Genomic DNA, 26,333 nt, shown 5'->3' with positions numbered 1-26,333 from the left:
AATGGAATTAAAGTGAATTAAAATTCACAAATTAAAAGTCTAAAAGGTATATTTTCAATCTTAAGCACAATTTAGGAAGAATTCACAAAACCATGCTATTTTAGTTAATAAGTGTAGGAAAAGTTGATGAAATCCACTAAATTCAATACAAAATAAACCATAAAATTATGGTTTATCAATCTCTCCGCACTTAAATAATAGTATGTCCTCATGCTAAGTGCATGTTTGGGCGCCATTATTTTGTTAAAAAAAAGATCTTTTTCAGTGAAAAAAGATCTTTTATAATTTTTTAACGTGTTTGGCAAATTTCTAGTAGTAAAAGTAAAAGCACTAGTAAAATAAAAAAAGATCTTTTTTGAGAAGCTGTAATTTACATCTTTTTTTAAAAGATCTTTTTTCCTTAAAAAAAAAGATGTTTTTCATGTAATAAATAAACAAAAAAGTACTTTTATATTGTTATACCCAAACATAATTGATAGATAAAAAGACCTTTTTACATGAGATATCCAAACATAAAATTACTTTTACTTATCTATAAGATCTTTTAAAAAAGATAACTCGAAAAAAGATCTTTTCTTAAAAGCTCACCCAAACAAGCCCTAAATCCAAGAAAGAAAAGAAAGGGGTATCACTATTTATTGAAATTAAACTACCTATATGTAATCTATTTACAGGCATGCAATTACTTGGTCAAAATAAATCAATTTCCAAGAATACATATATGAACATAAGGACTAAAGATATTAACAACCAAGTCAAATCTACAATTGAATTGAGTTCTAGAAAAGAATTTACAACTTGCAAGATAAGAAATAATAATAGGTGGAAGGATAAAATTAAGCAATCGAACCCTTCACCAGATGTGTATATGCTCTAATCGCTCAAGTGTTTAGGGTTGATTCACTCAATTCTCCTGCAATCATACTTTTTAAAAATTTTTTTCATCATTAACAATTATTCAATGCATGCATACAAATATCATGAGGACTTATCTAAAGGTTGTAATGGGAGTAAGGACAAAGTAAGGATGCATATAGTTAAGTGAGTTTTAAATTTGAATTTTTGATTAACTTAAACTCTCACCTAACACACATAACAGCCTATACAATTCTAATGCAAAACTAGCTACCCATTATTCACTTTTTCACACACTTATGCATTCTTTTCAATTCACATCCATATGCATTGATATTATTACTCTCCTTTGGGGTTAACATTTGTCCCCTTGTATTGCTTTCTTTTTTTTTCTTTTTGTTTTTGTTTTTGTTTTTTTGTTTTTTTTTTTCAAAATAAAATATATACAAAAGTATCAACACATATGGTTTAAACATTTAATATATGAATATGTACCCAATTTCCAAGATCTTCAATAAAATTACAAAAATACCTTTTTATCTCAACCAATATTCTTAAACTTTCCTACACTTGAATGGTACACACTCTCACTAGTCTAAGTTAATCAAAGATCCAAATTAAGGACATTTATTATTTTTCACTTAGGATTAGTGACGTGCTAACATTAAGAACAAAAGAGGATTAAAATAGGCTAAAAATTGACGAACAAAGATGAATAAAAGGGTAAGACTATTTGAGTAAGTGAGCTAAATGAATTGATGGCCTCAATCATATAAAAGTATTTATACACAAAATAATGGACATAAAGAATCAAACAAATCAAAGATTACAATCAAAGAAAGAGAACAACACACACAAGAATGAAATAGTGGTTAATATGATGTAACCACACAATTAGGCTCAAAACTCACAAGGTTGTGTGTTCTTAGCTCAAAAACATATTCTACAATATATAATTCAAGCAAGTTTTATTGAAAAATATTTTAGCTCAAATCAATTGGAATGTCAATACCCTACAGATAACTTTGAAAAATTTCATTATTTCATCATTTTATTATTTGTTTACAATCATTTTACACAGCTGATTAAAATAATTTTACATAGTTGATTAACATAATTATGTAGAAAATAAAATATAGCAACTAAAATTAAATTTATTAACTAATTGAAGCTAGGTAGATAATGTTTGACAATTATTTTAGCACTTAATTATTGATATCTATTATTATTATTATTATTATTATTATTATTATTATTATTATTATTATTATTATAAATGGATCACTATTAACATAATAACTTTTCACTAATAAACTTATTGCATGATGAATGAGAATTAGAATTGTATCAATATAATTAAAATGATTAAAAATATTTTCGAATGATAATTAGTTTAATAATGCATTAAATATTTATTTTATATAATTATAATAAAGATATTTTTAAATTAGTATAATCATGCATTATTCATTAAATGCTAATTGTAATATTATAATATAATTATAATAAAGATATTTTTCTAAAATAAATTTAGAAGAGAGAATAGTGCTTTTATTTTGGAGGGAAAATGAATTCATAAGGAATTGACACCTCATTTTTATTAGTTGATAATGCATTAAATATTGATTTTATATAATTATAATAAAGATATTTTTCTAAATTAGTATAATCATGCATTATTCATTAAATGCTAATTGTAATATTTTATAATATAATTATAATAAAGATATTTTTCTAAAATAAATTTAAAAGAGAGAATAGTGCTTTCATTTAGGAGGAAAAAAGAGTTAATGATAAACTGACACCTCATTTTTATTAGTTGGAGAGAAAAACCTAGTTTTAGTATTTTCAACAAGTGTAATAACTCGTGTCATGTATGTTATAAAATTAAAATTATAATTTTAAGTTGTTTTGTTAAAATTAATCTGAATTATAATCATTTGATTAATAAAAAAAGTAACATGTCATGCGTTATTTATTTTTTTTAATCTAGTGTTAAGTGTATCAACTATAATGTAGTTATTAATCGTTTTTATTAATCTACCCTAATGGCTGGCACGTGATAGTGCGATGTGTTTGTTCTTTATGTCGTTAAGTGGCAGCTAGGTTTGTTCACTTATTTGGGTTTAGGTTGTTTGTAGGCTTGGTTGTAACAGGTAGCAGTTAGACTCCAATTATGATGAGTTTCATGATCCTGGTCAGGAGAAAAGGAAAATTGCTAGGTAAATTTATAAAAATAGGTGAGGTAGTTAAATGGGTGGGTTAGGGAGTTCTTTGCTGTGATTGTGTTTAGAGCTGGATTAAATGGGTTGTGCCATATACAATTAGTAAGTGTAATAACTCGTGCTATGTACGTGATAAAATTGAAATTATAATTTTAAATTGTTCTATTAAAATTAATTTGAATTGTAATAATTTAATTAATAAATAGGTAAATGATGTGCATTGTTCTTTTTTTAAATATAGTATTAAGTGTATTAACTCGAAAATAGTTATTAAGTATATAAGAATTATGTTTGAATTATGAATTCTCTAAATGAGATTATTCCATTTAAAATATTTAAATTACGATTTCAATCATAAATTATAATTATGATTTAAAAAGATTTTGTTGATATGATATTACATTTTTTTCTCCACTTTATTATTAATATACTGAATTGTAAGTCTAAATTATAGTATTTTACTGAATCTTGACTGAAAAAAAAATAATTACGTATTTCTATCATTCAATTTATTTAATACACCATGTGCTAACACTAATTGTATTTTTAAAAAAGACATATTGATAAAATATATAAATAAATAAAATATAGAAATATAACATAAATAAATAAAATATATAAATAAATGATAAACCAATATGCTTATCAATTATTTTGTTAAATTTTATAAATTAGAGAATAATTATGTATTTATTTGCTTGGTGATCACATAGATAATCAAGTAATTAGATTATAAATTGATCTTATAGTGTACATCTTATTTTTTTTCTCATTTCTGAATGAAAGTGAGAATTAAGAAAAATAAGTAGTAATACATAAAAAAAGATTTTGCACCATAACACATAATTATTAACAAAAGAAATATTCATATTAAAATATTAAAATTTTACTCCCTATTTTTGACCATGATATAAGTTTTTCTTTTCTGGTCAAGAGTCCAATAATATCTAATTGAACAAAAAAAATTGAATTAAAAGTACAAATTAAGGACAAATGAGTGAATAATATAAGAAATTATAACTTTGTACGTGTATAAAATAAAGAGAATTCACTGATTTATTTTATGTTAAACGATAAAACTAAAAGTAGTATATTAATAAAAAGATATACCTTTAAAAAAAGTCACAATAAATTTTAAATATTTTCATGAATAAAATGTTAAAATTTTTATTATCGATAAAATGATGCTATTATATAATTTCTTGGCAAAACTTAAAATTAAAAGAAAAACGGTTTTGTGTGGGTTAATATAAATTAACTACGTACCAAATAAGTAGAATAGTTTATTTGTTTGTTTCAATTTATCAGCATAGGCAGAAAAATTAAAATGATTATGCGAAATTTTACGATTATCGACCGTACGTACTATACGTGATTCTTTTCTAAAAGATATTTTGTACGTGTGTGCAGTTAGAAGATATATTTCACTTGATTTCTCAATCTCAAAATTTGAGAAGACATAGACCTTTCTTTCTACCAATTCATTCTCAAACATTTTTGTCAAATAATTCTTGATTGAATAATGAATTTTATCGTACTACAAAACAAATTAAATATAAAAGCTATTAGCATCTACAAAGCTATTAAAAAAAATTGTCTCTGGCTTGTGGAATGGTATACTTATAAAATTAACTTAAAATACGAACTACAAATATTTATAAGAATTTAATTTTGATGTACTAATAATGTAAAGTAGTTTTACACCTGTATTCAATTACATAATGACACATGGTCATTCAAAAAACGGATGTGATTGCATGACTGTGTAAAACGCTTTACATTGTTAGTGCATCAAAATTAAACTATATTTATAAAATAAAGTTAGCACTACTTAAAAAAATTTAGTAAAAGAATCAACTAATCTTATCATCTATTATAACTATTTTTATGTAAGTCGTCTTGTTCTTGTCAAATTCGGATGTGACTTTCTATAATCTTATAACTTTTGTCTTTATTTTCTATACTTTCTCTTTGTATAATCTACTATAGATAATACTATTGATAGGATCGTAAACAATAGCCATTTGGTATGAAAAAAATAGAATGAGAACTATATCGAAATTATAAATTTTTAAATGATAAACATAAGAAAAAAATTCACTATTTTTTATTATGTATACTAATAATATGTCAATATTTAAAAAAATATACCAATAATACTAATAGTTAAAAGATAATTGCACTACAGTTATAATAAATTTAGTTATTATTCTAAATAAATAAAATAAATAACATATTTAAAAACTAAAGAAAAAAGGATTAGCGGTAATTACATTTGGAATGTTCTTCTATTTTTTTATTCCTTTCTGCTTGCTTGATTAATATATATATATATATATATATTATATATATATATATATATATATATATATATATATATATATATATATTTGCTTTTGATATTATCTAAAATTAAATTGACATCATGTTCAAAGTCTTAATACTATAACTGGAGTATAATTAATACCTAAAATTTTAATAATTAAATATCTAAAATAAGATAATTAAATAAAAATAATTAATACCTAAAATATTAAAAAATAATTTTTAATATATATGAGAAATAAAAATAAGAATTGATAAATAATAATAAATGTCATTATTATATCAAAAAAGACTACTTTATTTGGGAGTAAAAAAGAGCTCAAAAAAAATTGACACCTCATTTTCATTTATTAAAAAAAAACTTAATTTTAATATGTTATTATTATTATCACTATTACTCAAAGTATATATATATATAGTTAAAGAATGATATAGAGTAAAAAATTTCGTATTCTATATATATATATAGTTAAAGAAGAGAAAAAAGATATAATATTAAATAAATAAATAATTTTTAAATAATATAGAGTAAAAATTTCGTATTCTATAAAGAATGATATAATCTCTAATGTATTCATTATATAAAATAAGTTAAATTTATTATCCAAATTTTTACACAACTAAGAATATTATTGAAAATGTAAAACTTTGAATAAATATTACTGTTGATTTATTCGTACCCTATTATTAATTATTTTATTTATTTATAATAATTTTACATAGTTGATTAAAATAATTTTACATAGTTGATTAACATAATTATGTAAAAAATAAAACATAGCAATTAAATTTAAATTTGTTAACTAATTGAAGCTAGGTAGACAAAGTTTCACAATTATTTTAGCATTTAATTATTGATATCTATTATTATTATTATTATTATTATTAGGGTTAACTACGATTTTGGTCCCTAAGGTAGGGGTTGAAAATTTTTTTCGTCCCTGACCTTTTTTTCGCTATAAAATGATTCCAAAGGTTTTAGTTTGTTTTAAAATTGTCCTTCGAACGAAAATGCCCTTCCACCTTCTTCTCCAAAATGCAGAAATAGAAGTAGAATGCAGAAGCAGCATGCAGAAGTAGAATGCAGAAGCACAAAGCAGAAGTAAAGCAACAACAACAATAAAACAACAACTAGATGAAGAACAACACCAACAACAACAAGGGATAATGAAATCAAATAAAAAACAAAAGCAAAACCAAAAAAATTAAAGAAAAAAGGGTTGCGGCGGTGGTTGGAGAGGAGGGACTGCGGTGGTGAACTGCAAATCGCGAAGAGAGGAGAAATGCGGTGGTGGCGGCGAATCGCGTGGAAAAAGCTGTAGTAGTGGTGGCAACGCTGTAAATTGCAACGAGAACAGCGATGCAGTAGCAGCGGCAACATGTGTGTGTTGAAGAAGAAAGGAGCAGTGGTAGCAGCGACGGCGTGGAGATTCTCTACTCTCCATCACAGGCGGTGGCACTACCTTTCCCACCCCCACTCTCTTTCTTCCCCCCTTCTGTTTCCCCACCCCCCCCCCCGCGCGATTATCTTTCTTCCCCCACGTCATTCTCTTTCTTTCTTTTTTTTATTTTATTTTATATTTTTTTACTTAAGAGTAAAATGGTAATAAAAATAAAATATTTAGTAAAAAGGCGGCGGCACTACCTTTCCCATCCCACTCTCTTTCTTCCCCCCTTCTCTTTCTCCCCCGTTGCGATTATCTTTCTTCCCCCACGTCATTCCCTTTCTTTTTTTTGTTTTATTTTATATTTTTTTAGTTAAGAGTAAAATGGTAATAAAAATAAAATATTTAGTAAAAGGACGATTTTAAAACAAATTGAAATTTTCGAAATCATTTTATAGAAAAAAAAGGCCAGAAACGAAAACAATTTTCAACCTCTATTTTAGGGACCGAATCGTACTTAACCCTTATTATTATCATCATAATCAATTGATATCAATATAAATGGGCCACTATTAACGTAATAACTTACTACTAATAAAATTATTGCATGATGAATAAAAATTAGATTTGTATCAATATAATTAAAATGATTAAAAATATATTTTGATTGATAATTAATCTAATAATGCATTAAATATGAACTTTATATAATTATAGTAAAAATATTTTTATAAATTAATATAATTATACATTATTCAATAAATGCTAATTATAATATAATTATAATATTGTAATATAAAATAAATTTAGAAGAGAGAATAGTGCTTTTATTTTGTAGAAAAAATAAATTCATGAGAAATTGACACCTCATTTTCATTAATTGATAATGCATTAAATATTAATTTTATATAATTATAATAAAAATATTTTTCTAAATTAGTATAGTCATGCATTATTTATTTAATACTAATTGTAATATAATTGTAATATAATTATAATAATGATATTTTTCTAAAATAAATTTAGAAGAGAGAATAATACTTTTATTTGGAGGAAAAAAGAGTTCGTGAGAAATTGACACTTTACTTTTATTAGTTGGGGAGATAATTCAATTTTAGTATATTAAGTAGATATAATTATAAATAGGTTTAATTACTTTGTTGGTCCCTATAGTTTCGCGAAATTTTCTATTAGGTCCCTATACTTTTTTTTCTTTTAATTGGGTCTCTGCACTAAATTTGTTTTTCAAATAAGTCTCTCTTAGCAGTAATTGGCTTAATTTTATAGGGACCCAACTAAAAAAATAGTGCAGAAACCCAAATAAAAGGAAAAAAAAGTATAGGGACCCAATTAAAAAAAATTGGTACAAGGACTCAATTAAAAGAAAAAAAAGTATAGGACCTAATTAAAAATTTTGCGAAACTATAGGGACTAACAGAGTAATTAAACTTTATAAATATTTATGTATATAAATCATAGATATTAAGTTAATTAATTATACTACAAGGTTTTTCTTTATTTGTGACGGTTTTCTCTCTTATTTGTGGAGATTTATAACCCCACCAGATGGTTTATGGGGGTTTCTAAAACCTTCAAAATTTGAAGTGCCACGGAATTTTTTGTGGAGAGTTTTAAAAACCTCCATAATCTATTCAGTGGGGAAGGGGGCGTTTTGTGTGTGTTTAGTAGGTTTTATATTGGACTTTTGTGACGATTTTAAATCACTTTTGTGGCTGTTTAAAATCCACACAAATCAATTTTTTAATTTAACAAAAATGAACTATTTTATGAGATTTTTAAACTTCCACAAATCTTGTAATTATTTATTTATTTTTAATTTTAAAGCATTCAATAATCTCATCTCATTTACATATTCTCAAATTAAAAATTTATTTTTTAATATGTAAATTTAATAACTAAATTTTTTATAATACAATTCCTCAATATAAGACATAACTCTATATATAAAATCATTCTCCGAATGCCAATTTCTATCACAAAATAAAGCTAGCCTCTTTATTTGAATCAGCAAATTAGTAGAAAAAGTACAGAATTGAGATATGATATATTACACAATGATCACCACTGCCAGGCATTATTATGTACAACATATTATGTGTATACATCATTCTAAAGCAACTTAGATTAGAAGTAACAAAGATGCAATAGTAATACAAACAACAGCTATGGTGGCAACAATTGAACCTTGATTAAGTGATTTTTTTAAATTTATTCTTGAAAAATGCTAGTAAGCCAAATACACTGCAATCAATAATGAAAAGATAGCACCTTCTTTTATGTCCAGGATAGAGACAATAACATTGAATCGTTTTATGAAGAAGAGGCAATAGCTAGATAAATCAAATCCCATGGATTTGCTTACCTAAATCTCATGACCTCATAAGGGGAAAGGATGACCAAGAGAAGTGCTAGAAATGGCAACTCAAGTTCACCTTGAAATAAAGACACAGTAGAAAATTCTTCATTCAATTAGTTTTTGAAAGTACGAAGAACAAAATAAATAGGAATTATTTGCATTATTTTGTACAAATTTTCATTCAAGTCTTCATCGTTACCCCACCCAATGTGACTCACTCTCTTCCTCATTCCTTCCCTCTTTATTTCACTGTTTCTGTTTCTATAAAATTATCCAATTTTTCCACTCCTTAGTTACACTATTAATTAATTACACATTATAATGAACACGTTTTATATCAAAGAATTCTAACACGATTATCATGTTTGAGGGGCCAATTAAATTCTAACACCATTTTCTAAGGAATTAGCTCCCTTAGTAAAAAAAACTCAATCCCCATTGGTTCAAGCCTTTTTTTTTTACAATCAGACTCTAAATTAATAGAAAATTTCGTATCATACAAATTGATGTTTGGCATATTATAGTATTATAGAATTATAAAGCATTTGAGACATTCCAAAATGATGCTTACAGAAGGCACATGTTAAAGTGTCATCTGAGTATAAACTTCATTAGTTTTTGGGTCAGCCTGCTAAAAAAAATCCCAAAAATTAACATACAATCAAAATAAGAGAATTTCAGATTTTTTATATTGATCTTTGGCTCAAAACTAATACAAAAACCAAACAAAAAAAGAAAAATTTTATACATGGAAAGTAACACTGTGAAGGAGACACAACAACTTGGATGGAAGATTGGGATAGTTAGGAATTTGTCCATCCACATCATTTTTCAAAGACGCTGCGACCTGAAACAAACCAAAAAAAGAAAAAAATTCAAATCAAATAAATAAACAATTAAAGGCTTGCTTGATTATAGCTTATTCTGGATTCAAAATCCAACTCCATAATCGAAAAGCTTAACAGCTTTTTCAGCATGTTAGAGAAATTGGTTAGGATAGTTAAGTTAGAGTTGTCCTGCTCACTGTGTCCTTGAGGGAAGTAGAAGACGTGTATTTCCGCCGATGGAAGGCCAAGTTCACAAAAAGTTTTATTTGAGGGAGCTAATTTCTCATAAGCCAAAATCATAATACATTATATATACATCAATTTGCATAATTTAAAAATAATTTAAAAGTCAGTACAGCATCACCATAGAAACAAAACAAAGAAACTATGAAATAGAGAATAAAAATATAAAATACAGATCTGAAAACGTATTGGTTACTAAGAGAAATGATAAATCCAAGATAAGGAAATTCTTTTAAATATAAACTAGTTACTAAGGTTTGTATACACTTAAGGGAAAGCAAGAGAATCTAATTTTTCAACAATAAAAAGACTAAATGCCATTTGCAACTAAGAATTGGCCAAGTATTTTTGAGTAGTTAAGAATAATTGAAAGAGAAATAATAAAGAACAAAATTAGAAACCAAAACAATGATAAAGTTAAAACAAAATTAGTAACCAAAACAACAATCAAATCTGTTCTAACTTATCTAGACATTATAGTTAGAATAGCTCAATCAACTTCCCATATATGAAATTAGATTCCGCAGGACTACTGTTTTTTCTCTGAAATTTTTGTCTGTCTGCAAACGCCGACTATATGCGAGGCGGCTTCGTTAGGGGGGCTGCGGCACGACCTCATAATCCAAGAGGAAAATAGGCAGCAGGGAGACCTAAATCCCAGAGAAGTCAAAAAAAGAAGGAGGTCGGAAGTAGAGGGTGCCATTGCAGGGGCAAGGAAGCTGGTACCAAGAGTAGAAGAATGGATGGAGGACGGCTTAGAGGCTGAACGACAGCTAGATGGAGATCAACCAGACACAAACATGGAAAGAGATCAAGACAAAATTTCTGAAGGATCTACATATCATAAGACCTTTGCAGAAACTGTGAAAATGATGCATTCGCATATTTGCCATTTTAACTAGTTAGTTTAGTTAGTTTTGGCTTAGTTTCATTCACTTTCTTTGAAATAAATGAGCAATTTTGTGAGTTTTTCTTCCATGCATTCATGAACCAAGAACTAAGTGAAATCTGGCATAATCTATGCAAATGATTCAAGAAGATTATATGCAAGTTGATGTGAATGATTCCCTTGAAATTTAATGCATAAGATGGCAAAACTTTGAGGAAAATTCTTTGGTTTATGTTAGGTGATGAAGGAAGAAGACAATGGAGCAAGGAAAGCTTGGAACAAGGAGGAATAGCAAGTTGGCAACCTGGAAACCAAGTTGGCAACGCCCATTTTGTGCAACCAGGAGCAAACAGCACGTTGGCAACTTGGAAACCAAGTTGCCAACGCCCATTTGGTGCTGCCAGGGAAGAACAGCACGTTGGCAACTTGGAAACCAAGTTGGCAACGTGCTAGTGTGTGTTCAGCAGAGTTGGCAGCTTGACCTCCCCCTCTTCAAGGATGAATAACTTGAACCACAGAGATCCAATTGACATGCTTCCAGTTGTGTTAGAAAGCTGACATCATGAGCTTTCCAACGATATACAATAGTCCACAATGCAACATGAAATGGAAGCTCAAATCAGAGACAACTTTAAGCCCCAAAAACAAGGAAATGAAGCTAACTTGAGATGCATTGCACGTTGCCAACTTGAGAACCAAGTTGGCAACGCCAGGAAGCTACCAGGGGAGATGTTGGCGCATTGTCTCTGGCGTGTTTGCCAACAACGTGGGCAACAACGCCCAAGCAAGGAGGAAGAAGGCATCCCGGCGTTGTTGCTGGCGTGTTTGCCAGCAACGTGGGCAACAACGCCCAGGCAGCTTGATGTTTCTCTCTTCAAAGGCGTGTATCTTGAGCTAGGAAACTCCAAATGAAGTGAATTCAGTGGCATTGGAAAGTAGACATTAAGAGCTTTTCAACCATATATCATACTAAGGTATTGGAATTCATTTGAAGGTTCAAAAGCCAGCTTCATTTAGAGCCTCAGAAACCTTGGGCGTTGTCACGGGCGTTGTCATGGGCGTGTTCACCAAAAACGCCCCAGCCCAGGAAGCTTGACCATACCTTCTTCAAAGGAGCATATCTTGAGCTAGAAAACTCCAAATGAGGTGCTTCCAGTTGCGTTGGAAAGTAGACATCAAGAGCTTTCCAACCATATATCATAGTGTGGGATTGGAGTTCATTTGAAGATTCAAAAGCTGGCCTCATTTAGAGCCTAAGAAACTAAGGGCGTTGTCTCTGGCGTGTTTGGCAAAAACGTCCAACCCAGGCAGCCTGACCATGTCTTCTTCAATGGAACATAACTTGAGCTACAAAGATCCAATTGAGGTGCTTCCAGTTGCGTTGGAAAGCTGACATTCAGAGCTTTCCAACCATGTATAATAGTCTATAGTGAAGCACAAAATTGAAGCTCAAACCAGAGGCAACTTTGGGCATCAAAATTGAGTCAAAGCCCAAGCCTGGTGCCCAGGAAATTAAATAGCACGTTGCCAACGTGCTGTGAACTGGCGTGTTTGCAAGTAACGCCCAGTTGGGCCAGAATTGATGGAAACTTGCTCTGCTCTATACTCTCTTCAAAGGGGAATACCTCCTTCATTGGACCAGGAATTTAACAAAGGAAAAGCCCACATTGCTAATCCAATTGAAGACCTCCAAATGAGTTTTAGGAGTAGTATAAATAGAGTAGAATTTTGTACTTGAAGAAAACTCTCTCTCTCGGGAGGGGCTTGGGGGACTCTTCCCCCACACTTAGAGACTTTTACTTTTTTTGCACTTTTAGTAGTATAGCTTTCATAACTTTCGGGAGGATACCCGAAAGCTATTTTGTCTCTCTTGCAACTTTCAAATTTCAGTTTTAAGAACTTCTTCTTCTTCATTCTTCATTTCTTCTCCATTTAATTTTAATGTTTATCTTTGCAATTGTTGTTGAATTTAGAGCTATGATTCACTAAACCCCACCTTCATTAGGGGGAGGAGCTCTGTTTATTTGAATGGGTTGACAACAATTCTTCTCTTTCTCAATTCAAGTGGTTCATCCAAGAGGAAACTCTTGCTCTTCACAGATTCAGTTACATTCGAGAGAAGGATTGAATCTATATGAATTGTATGGTGAACTTGAGAAAGAATCCATAGAATTCAGTTTAGAGTTATCCTTTCATGATTTCTTTGATCAATACACTTTGGGTTGGTATGTGAGATGTAACCTCCCTTGGTTGAGATCCTGGAAGTTGTGTGGCTTTGGATTAGAAATTGAGCTTCACCTCTTCTCATGACCAATTAGATCACGAGAGTGGCAATTGATTGTGTTGAGAGAAATTGGATTGCCAAGAGATTGGGATCCAATTATTCACAATCTGCCATGGATCTATACCCATGATTGAGAAGGAGTTGAACCAAGTCAATCCATGATAATTTACATCTCTGAGCCCTAATGATCTCTCCATCATTCATTCTCATCTCCTTTGTTCTTTAGTTGTTTTGAATACCCACTACCCAATTCCCCTCTACAATCTTGCAATCTATCATTCTGTCACTTATATTCTGCTTTTTACTTCTTGCAATCTATTCCTCTGCTCTCTAAATTCTGCAACATTTACTTTCCTGCAATTTACTTTCCATGTCATTTAAGTTTCTTGCACTTTAATTTTCAGCTATTTACTTTCATTTTCTTCCTTTATTCTAGTTCTTTAAATTCCTTGTCATTTAATTTTCTGTAAGTACATTCAAAAATCAATTCTCATGAAATCAAAACCATGTCTGCTTGACTAAATATACCATTTAACTAAAATTGCTTAATCTACCAATCTCCGTGGGATCGACCTCACTCTTAGTGAGTTTTATTACTTGATGCGACCCGGTATACTTGCCGGTAAGTACGTGAATATTAATTTTCACGTATCAGAAAACAGGGACTAGGACTGCCATAGTCACTCAAGAGAAGGAGACAAATGAGGATATGGAAACTGAGAAAGAAGACAATGATGAAGAAGATGCGGACGACATCACTCTAAAGAGGATGCCAGATGGACTTTACAATCTCATCATAGGAGAGCGTGTGAAAAGAGAGCTTTGTAACGAATGGTGGGAGACACTCATAGTGAAGCTCCTAGGAAGGAGGATCACTCTGGCGGTCATGAAAAGGAGACTTGAAACAATGTGGGCTAAAAGAGGAAGCTTAGAAGTGATTGACTTGGGAAATGAATATTTTTTGGTGAAATTCTTCAATGGAGAAGATCTAGACTATGCACTCACAGAGGGGCCGTAGAAGATTTTCGACCACTACTTGACGGTAAGGCTTTGGAAGCCAGAGTTTGATCCCATGAAGGCATCCATTGATAATATCGCTGCTTGGGTACGGCTCCCGGGACTTCCCATTGAGTATTACAATCGCACTATCTTGGAGAAGATAGGAAACATCATTGGTCGCACTCTGAAAGTAGACTCAAACACTGTGGAGGTCTCAAGGGAAAAGTTTGCAAGAATTTGTGTAGAAGTAGATCTAGAAAAGCCCCTGACCACCAACTATATGATTAATGGAGTGAAATATGTCGTGGAATATGAAGGAGTGCACTTAGTGTGTTTTGCTTGCGGAAGAGTAGGACATGATAAGGGAGTCTGCCCAGAATCAAAAACGAAAAAAGATGGGACGGAGAATGGCGGTGGACCAACAGCTGCTGAGGAAGAAGGGGAGGGCACTTTGGGGAATATAGTAAAAAACAAGGGTAAAGGAGTCATTATGGAGGAAGAAGGACAATATGGTCCATGGATGCTTGTGCAAAGACAAACACGTGGCTGAAAATCCGTTAAAATTGGAGAGAATGGGAGTAGTGGTAGTGGTGCGCCAGGACAGGGAGTGGGTGCTAGAAGAGCAGGGAACATTTCACGCTTTGCAGTGTTGCAGTCCGAGGAAATAGATCCCAAGGATGATGGTAATCAGGAGGGTCCACACAATCACACAGAAACAGAGAAAAGCTTAATGGAGGTCACTCACAGGAGAAAGGATAGACTACAAGTCTCTAATAACAACAATGACCCACATAAGACACTTACCCAGCCACTAAAAAAAGTCCAACAAGAACCAAGCTCTTCATAGCCTTTGCTTAAAGCCCAAAATTTGCCAGGAAAAGAGTTGTCAAAATCTTTGAACCAAACACAATCTTACCCTTTGAACTATAATAGGAACCTTATTCCGACCCAGCACACCCCATCCACGACCCTTTTAGAGCCTAACCCAGAGCCAACTAATCCTAACCACCCTATGGAACTCAATTCAAACAGGCAACCTATTGACCATCACCAAGAAAATTGGGCGAATGTATGCCCCTCATCGCAAAACAATGATTCACAAATGATACCAGCTACCATGGCTGGTAAGGAGGAAGAGAAACCCCCTAACCCTAGAAGGCTGGACTTTAGTTCCGGTAACTCCAGTCAGCTAGTGGAGGCAGTGTTGCAATGTAAGGAAGCCATGGACTTGAAAGGAATGCAGGTAGAGAATGACACTCCACCTCAAGTGGAGGATATGCAGATTGTGTAATGGGCCTCATGGCCTGTAATAATTGGGACCAAAGCCCATCTTGTTGAGTTGATTCTTTTCTTTAGTGGTCGAAACCATGATTGTGTTTGCTTGGAATGTGCGTGGAATTGCTAATAGAGCAACTGTTCGAGCTCTTAAGGAATATAGGAGAATGTATAGACCAGACTGCTTATTCTTGTTTGAAACCCGATGTAGTGGAGAAAAGGCAAGGGAGGTTATCCGAGAGTTGGGGTTCCAATTTGCTGTGGTGGAAGATGCGGTGGGGTTTAGTGGAGGTATATGGGTTCTTTGGGAAGATGCCAATCTGGATATAAGATTAAGGGAATCCCATCATCAGTATATCCACCTGAGTGTTGATAGAGCAGAGTGGGGGAGCTGTCTATTGACCGCCATATATGCAAGTCCTCAAGAGAGGCACAGAGCTACTTTGTGGAAGAAACTTCAGGTAATTGCTGACTCAATTTCTATTCCTTGGTTACTATTAGGGGATTTTAACGACATATCTGATATTGAGGAAAAGAAGGGAGGAGGAAGAGATAACCCAAGTGCCTGTAGAAGATTTCGATCTTGCATTAGTAGGTGTAAACTGATTGATCTGGGATGGATTGGAGCCAAATATACCTGGAAAGGAGGGGAGCGTGAGGGGCAAAACAGGGTGTTCAAGAGACTGGATAGGGGTCTTGCTAATATTGAATGGAGAACAACCTTTCTTGATGGCCGCATCGAACTTTTGCCTAGAGTGAGGTCTGATCACCACCCCTTGTTAGCAATATTTGTACCAGCTAGAGTTCATGTTGGTGAGAAACCTTTCAGATATGAAACTATGTGGGAAACCCACCCAAATTTTAACCATTATGTAAAGGAAGCCTGTCTAAAAGAGCAACAACTCCCTGAGGCGCTTAGCACCCTCACCCACCTCTTAAAGGAGTGAAATAAGAGTGTGTTTGGTGACGTTAATAGGAGAAAAAGGAGGGTAATGAGAAGACTTGAAGGCATTCAACAAGCTAGGGAGTATGGACGTATTCCGTTTTTGGATAAATTGGAAAAAGAGCTTACGAAAGAGCTAGAACTAATTCTTGAACAAGAAGTGATGTGGCAGCAAAGATCTAGACAAAAGTGGATAACTAATGGGGATAGGAACACACGGTTTTACCATTTGAAGACCGTTCAAAGAAGGAGGAAGAATAGGATATGTAAATTGAAAGGAGAGGATGGAAGATGGTGCGAAGATATGGAGGATCTGAAGCATAAGGCCATCTCGTTTATCAAAAGAATTTACAACAAAGATTGGATGGAGGAGCCGATTAAAATCACAGGTGGAACTTACCCTCCGATCTATGAGGATGATGTAAGAAGGTTGAGTGCACTTGTTTCAAATGAAGAAATAAAGGCAGCTCTTTTCAACATTGGATCTTTGAAAGCCCCGGGAGAGGACGGTTATCCAGCACATTAAAGAACAGTGGAAAGTGATAAGAGAGTCCTTTATGGAATTCATACAAAAGTTGTGGCAGGATCCTAGCTCTGTCAAACTTGTTAATCAAACACTAATAGTTCTCATCCCAAAGATTTAGCAACCAGAATATTTGAAACAATTTTGGCCTATAGCACTATGTAATGTGGTGTATAAGTGCTTATCAAAGATAGTAGTCAATCAAATAAAACCAACATTGGTCAATAGAATAGCACCATTTCAGTCTAGTTTTTTTCAAGGGAGACTCATTCAGGACAATATAATTATTGCTAAGGAAATGGTCCATGATATGAAGAAGATGAGAGGAAAGAAGAAGTTCATGGCGATAAAGGTGGACTTTGAAAAAGCATACGATCGGCTGAGATGGGACTTCATTTTAGATTGCCTCCATGAATTTGGGATACCTCAACAACTTATAGACATCATTATGTGTAGTGTGATCTCTATTTTTTTTAATTCTTTGGAATGGTTGCAAGACGGAATCCTTTGAGCCTTGTCGTGGTTTACGACAAGGAGATCCAATATCGCCATATTTGTTTGTTATTGCAATGGATAAATTATCCCAAGCGATAGAAGAGAGGGTACAATTGGGGGTCTGGAAACCCATGGTGGCTGGGCGCAATGGACCTTCAATTTCACACTTACTCTTTGCAGATGATTTGCTGCTCTTTGTGGAAGCTTCTGTTGAACAGATTAGAATAGTAAAACAAGTTCTTGAGTTGTTTAGGAGATCTGCAGGGTTGAGAGTGAGTGAGACGAAATCCTCTATTTATTTTTCAAAGAGTGTAAATCGACAGGAAAGGGAGGCCATCACAGCAGAAGGAAGGTTTGAAGAAACGCCTTCTCTTGGCAGATACCTTGGCGCTTTGATTACAAATAGCCGAAAAGGGAGGGACAGATTCAAGACCACCTTGGAGCGAGTTGCAGGTAAATTACAGGGATGGAAAGCCTCATGCCTTTCATTTTCCGAGAGGGTAACTTTAGCCAAAGCGGTGATAAGTCCTGCTGTTAATTTTGATATGATGCATTCCTCTATACCAAAAGGGGTGTGTAGGGAAATAGAAAAGATGCAAAGAAGTTTTATTTGGAGAGAGGAAGAAGGACAAAGAAAGATGCATGCAGTGAGCTGGAAACAACTTTGCAGGGCTAAGAACAATGGAGGTTTGGGCTTTAGGGATCTTACTAAAATGAATGAGGCCTTCTTATCAAAGGTGCTATGGAGACTCATAACAGATAAAGAGGCTCTATGGGCAAGAGTGTTAATCAGTAAATATGGTAGGCAGTTGGACTTAGTTCATGACATGTAAGCAGTTTCCTCAGATTCGATTTTGTGGAAAGACTTGACAAAAGTGGGAGAATTTGTCCGTAAGCATGTCCGCTTTTCAATTGGAGACGGATCTTCGACCCTGTTCTGGAAATACCGATGGTTGAAAGATGAAAGACCTCTATTGAACCATGTTAGCCAAGTAACCAGAGATATGAGGGTGAATATGTATGTGAGCGAAGCAGTTAGAGAAGGCAACTGGAATTACAGTCTACTCCAAAATTTCCTTGAGGAGGATCGACTGCAAGAAATCAGAGCGCTATTTCCCCCTGCTCCAGAATTAGGGAGGGACTCACTCAAATGGGACCTCACTCATGATGGCAATTTCACAGTGGCAAGCGCTTATAAAGCTCTTGCAAGGTGGGAGGAAGGAAATGACGATATCTGGAAGCTAATTTGGCAATGGCCAGGGCTAGAGAGGTTAAAATGTTTCATATGGCTGGTGGTGCATAGAAGGATCATGACAGCACAAGGAGGAGGCAAATCTTTGGGACAAGCGATGAATGCCATGCCTGTCCAGGAACAGTGGAGACATTAGAGCATGTTTTGAGGGACTGCAGCAGAGCATCACAGGTTTGGTCCAAAACAATCCATTACAGCCACATTCAACCTTTTTTCAGAGCTCCTTTTAATTTGTGGATTAGATGGAACCTTGCATCTGATCTTGGAATTAATAAAAATGGGAAGTGGAGAACCCAATTCATGGTCACCTGCTGGTGGTTATGGAGATGGCGTAATAAGGAAATTTTTACGGCACATTTTCATAGACCAAGAGAGCCAGTGGAGTTTATACAAAAATACATCCATAATATAAATGAAGCCTTAAGAATGAAAGAAGTAAGGAATGAGAAGAGGGGGTGGATGGAGAAGCAGATCGCATGGATCCACCCTCCTGAGGGCTGGACAAAAGTTAATACAGATGGAGCAGCAGACCATGAATAAAAAAAAGCAGGGTGCGGGGGCTTAATTCGTGACCACCTTGGGAGATGGGTGGCAGGATTCAAAGCCAGCGCTAGAGCCAGTAATTCATTTCAAGCAGAATTATGGGGCATAACCCATGGATTACAGATGGCATGGGAGTTGGGATTAAGAAGAGTTATAGTAGAATCAGATTCCCAAGCAGCAATTCAAACTATACAAGATGTAGAAAAGCAAGAAATCACCCGGAAACACTAATTAGACACATTTACAATCTTACAAAGAGAGAATGGAGCTTGAAATTTTCTTATACCTATAGAGAAGGAAATCGTGCTGCAGACTCTTTGGCTAAGGAAGGAAGAGATTGGAATGCAGGATTTACATTTTTGGACTAGCCTCCAAGTAGGCTTTAGCTTATTTTAGATGAAGATGGTCGTGGGGCATGTTTACCCCGAACAGTAATTGTTAGATAACTTGGGCCTTTGGCCTCCAGCTTACCAAAAAAAAAAAAAAACTTCCCATATATGAGACAATGAACAATAAAAGATGTCTCTAGATACGAAAAGTTTTTTATTAAGATAGCATAATAGTTAAGAAATAAACTCGAAGCATTTTGTGCCAATATGCAAACACATGGAATGAGAAGAACGATTTTACATGTGTTTTCTAAGCTTGAAAGTGATCATTGTTTCACTGATATCAGAGTCTGGCAATCCACTTAAGCGCTCATAAATTCCATAAGAGTAGAAGCATGATGAACCTCGGAGCAGTATGAATCTGAAATTGATCACCCACAATAATTAATCCTGAACTTAGGATTTCAAGAAGGTAATGAATAATAAATAAAATCTTGAGCAAAGATCTTTTGTCAATGTTTAAGGGGACAAACTTTTTCTCAAGAGAAAGATCTCACATTCTTGTAAACGAACCCTCAACTTGTTCATCATTTTGAACTATAACTCTAAAAATCGTTCCTTGAATCTTGGAGCATAACATCTTCAGTTCACATTTGTTTCAAATATTATTGTTATAGGAAATGATTGAACACATAAGATTGAAGAAAGAAACACATGGCAAAACAGAGAAGTTAGAAAAATTGTATATATTTCTACTCAAGTGCAACATAAAAGCCACTCTCGATTTCATTGTGAAATCTAATAAGTAGTCGCATTTGAATATAACATTATTGAGAATTGATTTGGTGGCATAATATCAAATACTGACACCATGCAGTTACAAAGAAGGCACTGTTTCCATACATATCAAGGGTTCCTTTGATTCCTGGTTCATCCCAAACAAGATCCGAGTACCTAAAAATCTAATTCGAAACAAAACTAGTTTCCAACCTGAGAAAGGTAATGCTTACTTGAATTTCAACAAGGTCATCAAGTAAATTTGCACTGCTATCTCTATAAAGCAAATCAAATTCACCAACACATATAATAGTCCTATACAACAATACACCCTAACTCTTAAAATAACAATTAATCATGATAATATGACATATCTAACGAATTCAAAGCAATATCTTTACAATAGTGTCTGAACCAAATTTCTTCCTCCACCTGAGCATGTTAGCATACATTAACTTTGTCTTCTCGATATCAAATTTTCTTGCTCGTAGGAATCTATATGATAAAAAATAGAGTAAGCAACGTAAGTAACATAGCAAGATTATTTAGAAGAAGTAAAGGATTTCAAATATATACATTAGTATCAAATTAAAAGAGTGTGACGAAATCAAAATTCAGAAAAATAGCAAATCAATTTATCAGGATTTCAATTAAGAAAATAAACAATTCATCAAACACTTCGAGTGCTTGAGAATTTGAAACAATGTTATCCATTAAGAGATAATAAAACTCATCGAGTGTTATATCACATAGCAAAACATTCAGAATCTGCGAATGAAAAACAAAAAAAATGAATAAAAAGGAAAAAGAGAAGGAGAACCAGAAACTGAGAATGAGTGGAAAGAAGAGCATACAGAAGGGATAGAATGCCGATGGAAAACACGAGCATCATTGGCGGAGGAGAGTTGACCGAAGAGGCACTTTCTCTAGATCTCAAAGGTTTGGGCGTTGCAATTAGATCTAAAAATGTGTTGATGAAGGAAGCGTTTTGCCTCGATTTCAGTAGCATTATGGCAGAAGCAGAAAGGAGATGAACTCTAGCAGCAGTGATGGCGACAATAGCGGCAGTGGCGGCAACAGAGATGGCAGTGGAGATGTCTATCGCGAGCTTAGGATTTCGGTGAGCTCTCACTCTTCGAGTTTTTTTATTGAATTTTGTAAAAATTTTAATTATATGGTAATCCTAACCAGTGACGGACCCAGAAAATTTATGGTGGGAGGCAAAAATAATACACATTATTATCAAAATATATATTAATTTAAATTTAAAAATATAAAAGTGCACATTAATTATTTGAATACAAAAAAAACCAAAAATTACATTAACTGCTAACTTTCTTTGCTTCAAATCTTGAAGGTACTTCTCTTCTTGTTTTCATATTTTGAAAATGTTGAATAATTGTTTCATTATCAACTTGATTGAATGTCTCTCTTTCTATATATGTAACCAAACAATCATTCAACTACTCATCTCCCATTCGATTACGAAGTCGACTCTTTATGATATTCATAGCAGAAAATGTTCTCTCAACTGATGCTGTTGCCACAGGTAGAATCAAAGCTAATTTCAACAGAAGAAATACCAATGGATAAATAATATGCTTTTTTGTCTCAACTAACTTTTGAGATAGTCCACTGATTCTATTTATATTTGAGAATTGATCATCAAGACGCATATCCAATATAAAATTCTCAAGTTGACTATCAAGTGCCAAAAGTTGAGTAGAAGAGAATTCATGTGGATAAAATTCAACTAAACGAAGCAACTTCTCCTTATCAAATGCAAAAAATGAGTCACTTGGATTCAAACAAGCTATACAAAAAAGTAGCTCGGTATTTACCTCTGTAAAACGATTGTTAAGCTCTTGAAGTTGTCTATCAATCACTTGATAAAATAATTCAACTTGAAAATGATGCAAGTTTGAGACCTTTTGGATTTTGTGCCTTGATCTTCCTTGTGTTACAAATATATCATTCATATTTGGAGCAAGAATATTGTGACTATCACAAAATAGTAAAACTTCATTGAGCAAAGAGGACCAACCATCGTCTCTTATACTTTGCAATCGTTGCTTGGACACTTTAACCAATGTCATAGCATTTATAATGTCTTGATCATTTCTTTGTAGAGCTTGAGACAACTCATTAGTAACTCCTAATATACTTTTCATCAAATGTAAATTGAATACAAATTCAAAAGATTGAATATGATTCAATAATTGGCATGCTTCAGCTCTTTGTTCAGGATTATTTCCATCTTCCTCAATAACTTCAAGAACTTCTACCACGGAAGAAAAAATAGAAATCAAGCTAAGTATTGTACCATAATGTGAGCCCCATCGAGTATCACTTGCCCTTTTCAATGTTGTTTCTTAATTTAAGCCACGCCCACTAGAAACATCTCCATTTTGTAATGCAACAATTGTCTTTTGCATTTGACTTTCACGAAGCATGGCTTTACGTTTACAAGAAGCTCCAACAATATTGCACAAACTAGCAAGCAAATTAAAAAGTAGTGCAATTTCGACCTGTTTCTTTGCAACAACCACAAGTGCTAATTGAAGTTGGTGAGCAAAACAATGAACATAAAAAGCACAAGCATTTTCTTTCAAGATCAAACTTTTTAAGCCATTAAATTCTCCCTGCATATTAGTAGCTCCATCGTAACCTTGTCCACGTATTCTTGCTAAACTTAAATTATGCTTTGTTAATAAAGATTCCAAAGCTACTTTTAACGACAACGCCAATCCTTGTCGCAATAAGAACCTAATGCACTCAATTGTTGCTGTTAAGTGAGTTCGGTAATCTCTTTTAACTTGGTCTGAATGCTTTTGAAAAACAACTTCAATATGTTGTTTTTGCTTCATGAGTGCTTCGCATTTTCTTCGAGCTTGATTATGAGCACTATCATGATTTTCAACATGTGTTTGTAATCGCTCCTTCTTTTTCCAATTTGAAAAGCCCTCTTTTACAAAAGCATCACCACTCGCACCATCAGGTTTCATAAGATAGCAACAGAGACAAAATACAGCATCTTTTGAAATACTATATTCCAACCAATTGCCAAATTCATCAAACCAATCAGCATTAAATCTACGGAGAGAAGTTCCAAAATATGTTTGTGGAAAATCATGTTCTCTTGGTTGACAATGACCTTTTTTGCAAATAAGCTCGTCTAACTTCATCTCTGACATTTGGATCATAATTTGAAATTTTGGGTCGTTGTCCAGGATCAGCTACCAGACTTTCCACATTGAATTCTAAGAACTTCTTTTTATTAGAAGAGACTAATGGAGTGACTTCAGATTCTAGTGGTAGCTTTCTTTTGAAATATTTCTCCATTACTATTTCTAAAAATAAAAATATATATTCTAAATTAGTAAATTGATCAATTCACTTTAAAAATTTATATGCAATCTAATTACATATAATAGAATAGAACGAAAGATAAACAAATAAATAATAAGGATCACTAAATTGAAAATAAAATAAAATATATAAATTGATGAAAAGAATAAAAAATAGATTAATACCTAAACTATAATTGTTTGAATTAAAATTTGCAATTGAAAATATCAAAAAGAGAAACAATGAAATTGAAAGATACATAGAGTCATAGAGAGCTATATAAAATAAAATAGAGAATTTAAAATTTACCTTTTGATGAAGAGAAGATGACCACTAGACAAGGAATAGAAAAAGAAGATTAAAAATATGAAACTAAGAAAAGGGTTTAAGAGAATAAATGAGTGACGGCTAGGATTTAAAAACAGAAGAAGACTAAATTTAATTAAATTAACTAATAGTCAAAATCATAAAAAGATAAAATGGACTTAGACTTTTAATAATTGGGCTTAATTTATTTGTAGTGGGGTCATTTAAAATTTAAAGTGGGAGCATGTTATATATATATTTTTGGGTTTAAAAATATCAAATGTCACTGGGGGCAAGTGCCCCCATTCATAAAAGTGGGTCCGTGCCTGATCCTAGCAGTAGAGTTTTATTGTTAGTCTGTGAAAATTTATCAAAATATCACATATAAAATATATTGTGGAGGTTTTTAGAAATTCTCCTTAAAAAATTTTCACAAATATATAAATCTTGTAGTATAAATAAAATAATTTTAAATTATTGTTTCTCTATTATTATTGATTTTTAATTGTATGCCAAAATCTTAAAAAAATAGTTATTTATGAATGAGAGAATATAAAGATGTGAAACTCATAATTAGTCTTTATATAGATAGATATCTGTTGACAACATTAATTATTTGACACACAAATCCAAGGCCTTTAGTACTATTTAAACAAGTGGGGTATTGACGGTTTCAATCAAATACTTCCATAGGTGTCTTCTTAGCTCCATTCTTTTTGTTTCTAAGCAACTCTCAAAATATGGCCCCGGGAATAGGCAGTGCAAGAATGGCTAAAGTGCTATTACTGTGTATGTTCGTGCTTCACTCTGATATAGCTTATGCAGCTATCCACAGAGTTGGAGATGCAGCTGGTTGGACTTTTCAGGTTACCAACTGGCCTAACGGAAAGCAATTTATGTCTGGCGATATACTCGGTAACTAATTTCATCTTTTTCTTTTCTTTTTTTTTTGTTATAAAAATCATATAAAATTTAAACTTTCTATAATAATGTAAAAGCTTCTATTAATAATAATATTAACATGCGTTCTAAAAACACATATTAGATAAACTTTTATTTATTTATATCATTTTTATAGATACAATAATGCATGTTTTTCATCTTTGTAATCTAATGAATCCAAACAGATCAACTAATTCCACCTTTCATGCAGAAAAGTTCTTAATTCTTTCTTTCTTTAACTTCTTTCTCTTTTCGGGTAACTACTATTTGCCTGGGAAAATATTAGTGAGGTTTCGAAGATTTACTTTCTTTTTTCTAGCACTACATAGATGACTCATCATTTTTATCTATTATTATTTTCAACATGCAGTATTCAACTATGCAGTTGGAGCACATAACGTGGTAGTGGTGAACAGGGCCGGTTATCAGACATGCAGTACTCCGCCAGGAAGCAAGGTGTATGTGTCAGGGAACGATCGAATCACGCTCACCAAAGGATTGAACTACTTTATTTGTAATTTTCCTGGCCACTGTGAGGGAGGGATGAAAATTGCAGTCAATGCTATATGAGATTTCGTGTTTCATATGATGATTATTTTATAAGCTTAATCAATAATTATTATCAATGAATGTGCTTCTTTGAATTTAATTCGTGTATTTCCATACGATACCTTCCATTTTCCCCCAATTTCTTAAACTTACCGAAGCGGGGTCTGTACAAGTTGTCACCGGAATCAGATGAGTATAGGGCTTAATGCTTTTGAAGTTAGATGACAAAAAAAATCTGTATAAAAGATAACTTATTAAATTAAAACTCAAAATAAAAAATTAAATTAAATTTGAAATTAAAAATGTGGAAAAGAAAGCAACTTGAACGGCTGACTCTTTCTTTGTTAGGAATTAAATCAATCTTATTACTTGTCAAAAATTGGATGAACCTTATCCCAAGTTGCTAGACAAATCATTATGCCAATTCGGGAAGTTCTATGTTGTTGAAAGCTAATTTTTTTTAGCTTGTGAAGAATTTACGCAGTAGAATCGTAGTGATACATCTGAGTCTCAGAGAAACTGTAGGTGACTAGACAATTTTATCAGAAATTGCAGCGTGATAATTTGAGAGTCAGATGATTTATATTATATGGAAGATGTTCACATATACCACTACATTTACTTGGAATATGATATTTCAAC

General features: G+C 32.6%; 2 protein-coding genes and 1 pseudogene across 2 annotated transcripts; 2 read left to right on the top strand and 1 right to left on the bottom strand.

The window, feature by feature from the left end:
- Window positions 1-15,776: 15,776 nt before the first annotated feature.
- Window positions 15,777-16,631, top strand: LOC130962927 (uncharacterized). The gene has a single exon (XM_057889082.1). It carries the CDS (start codon window positions 15,777-15,779, stop codon window positions 16,629-16,631), a length of 855 nt encoding a protein of 284 aa, XP_057745065.1.
- Window positions 16,632-22,009: 5,378 nt separating this feature from the next.
- LOC130962925 (uncharacterized) lies at window positions 22,010-23,892 on the bottom strand (annotated as a pseudogene).
- Window positions 23,893-24,868: 976 nt separating this feature from the next.
- Window positions 24,869-25,771, top strand: LOC130962278 (basic blue protein-like). Its single transcript, XM_057888475.1, has 2 exons — window positions 24,869-25,115; window positions 25,513-25,771. The coding sequence occupies exons 1-2, from the start codon at window positions 24,941-24,943 to the stop codon at window positions 25,710-25,712; spliced, it is 375 nt and encodes a 124-aa protein (XP_057744458.1). The 5' UTR covers window positions 24,869-24,940; the 3' UTR covers window positions 25,713-25,771.
- The last annotated feature ends 562 nt before the right edge of the window (window positions 25,772-26,333 follow it).

This window comes from Arachis stenosperma, chromosome 2 (genome assembly GCF_014773155.1).
Source record: "Arachis stenosperma cultivar V10309 chromosome 2, arast.V10309.gnm1.PFL2, whole genome shotgun sequence".
NCBI classification, from domain to species: Eukaryota; Viridiplantae; Streptophyta; class Magnoliopsida; order Fabales; family Fabaceae; genus Arachis; species Arachis stenosperma.
The sequence above is the reverse complement of the archived record's forward strand: the minus strand, read 5'-3'. Positions and strand labels throughout refer to the sequence as shown.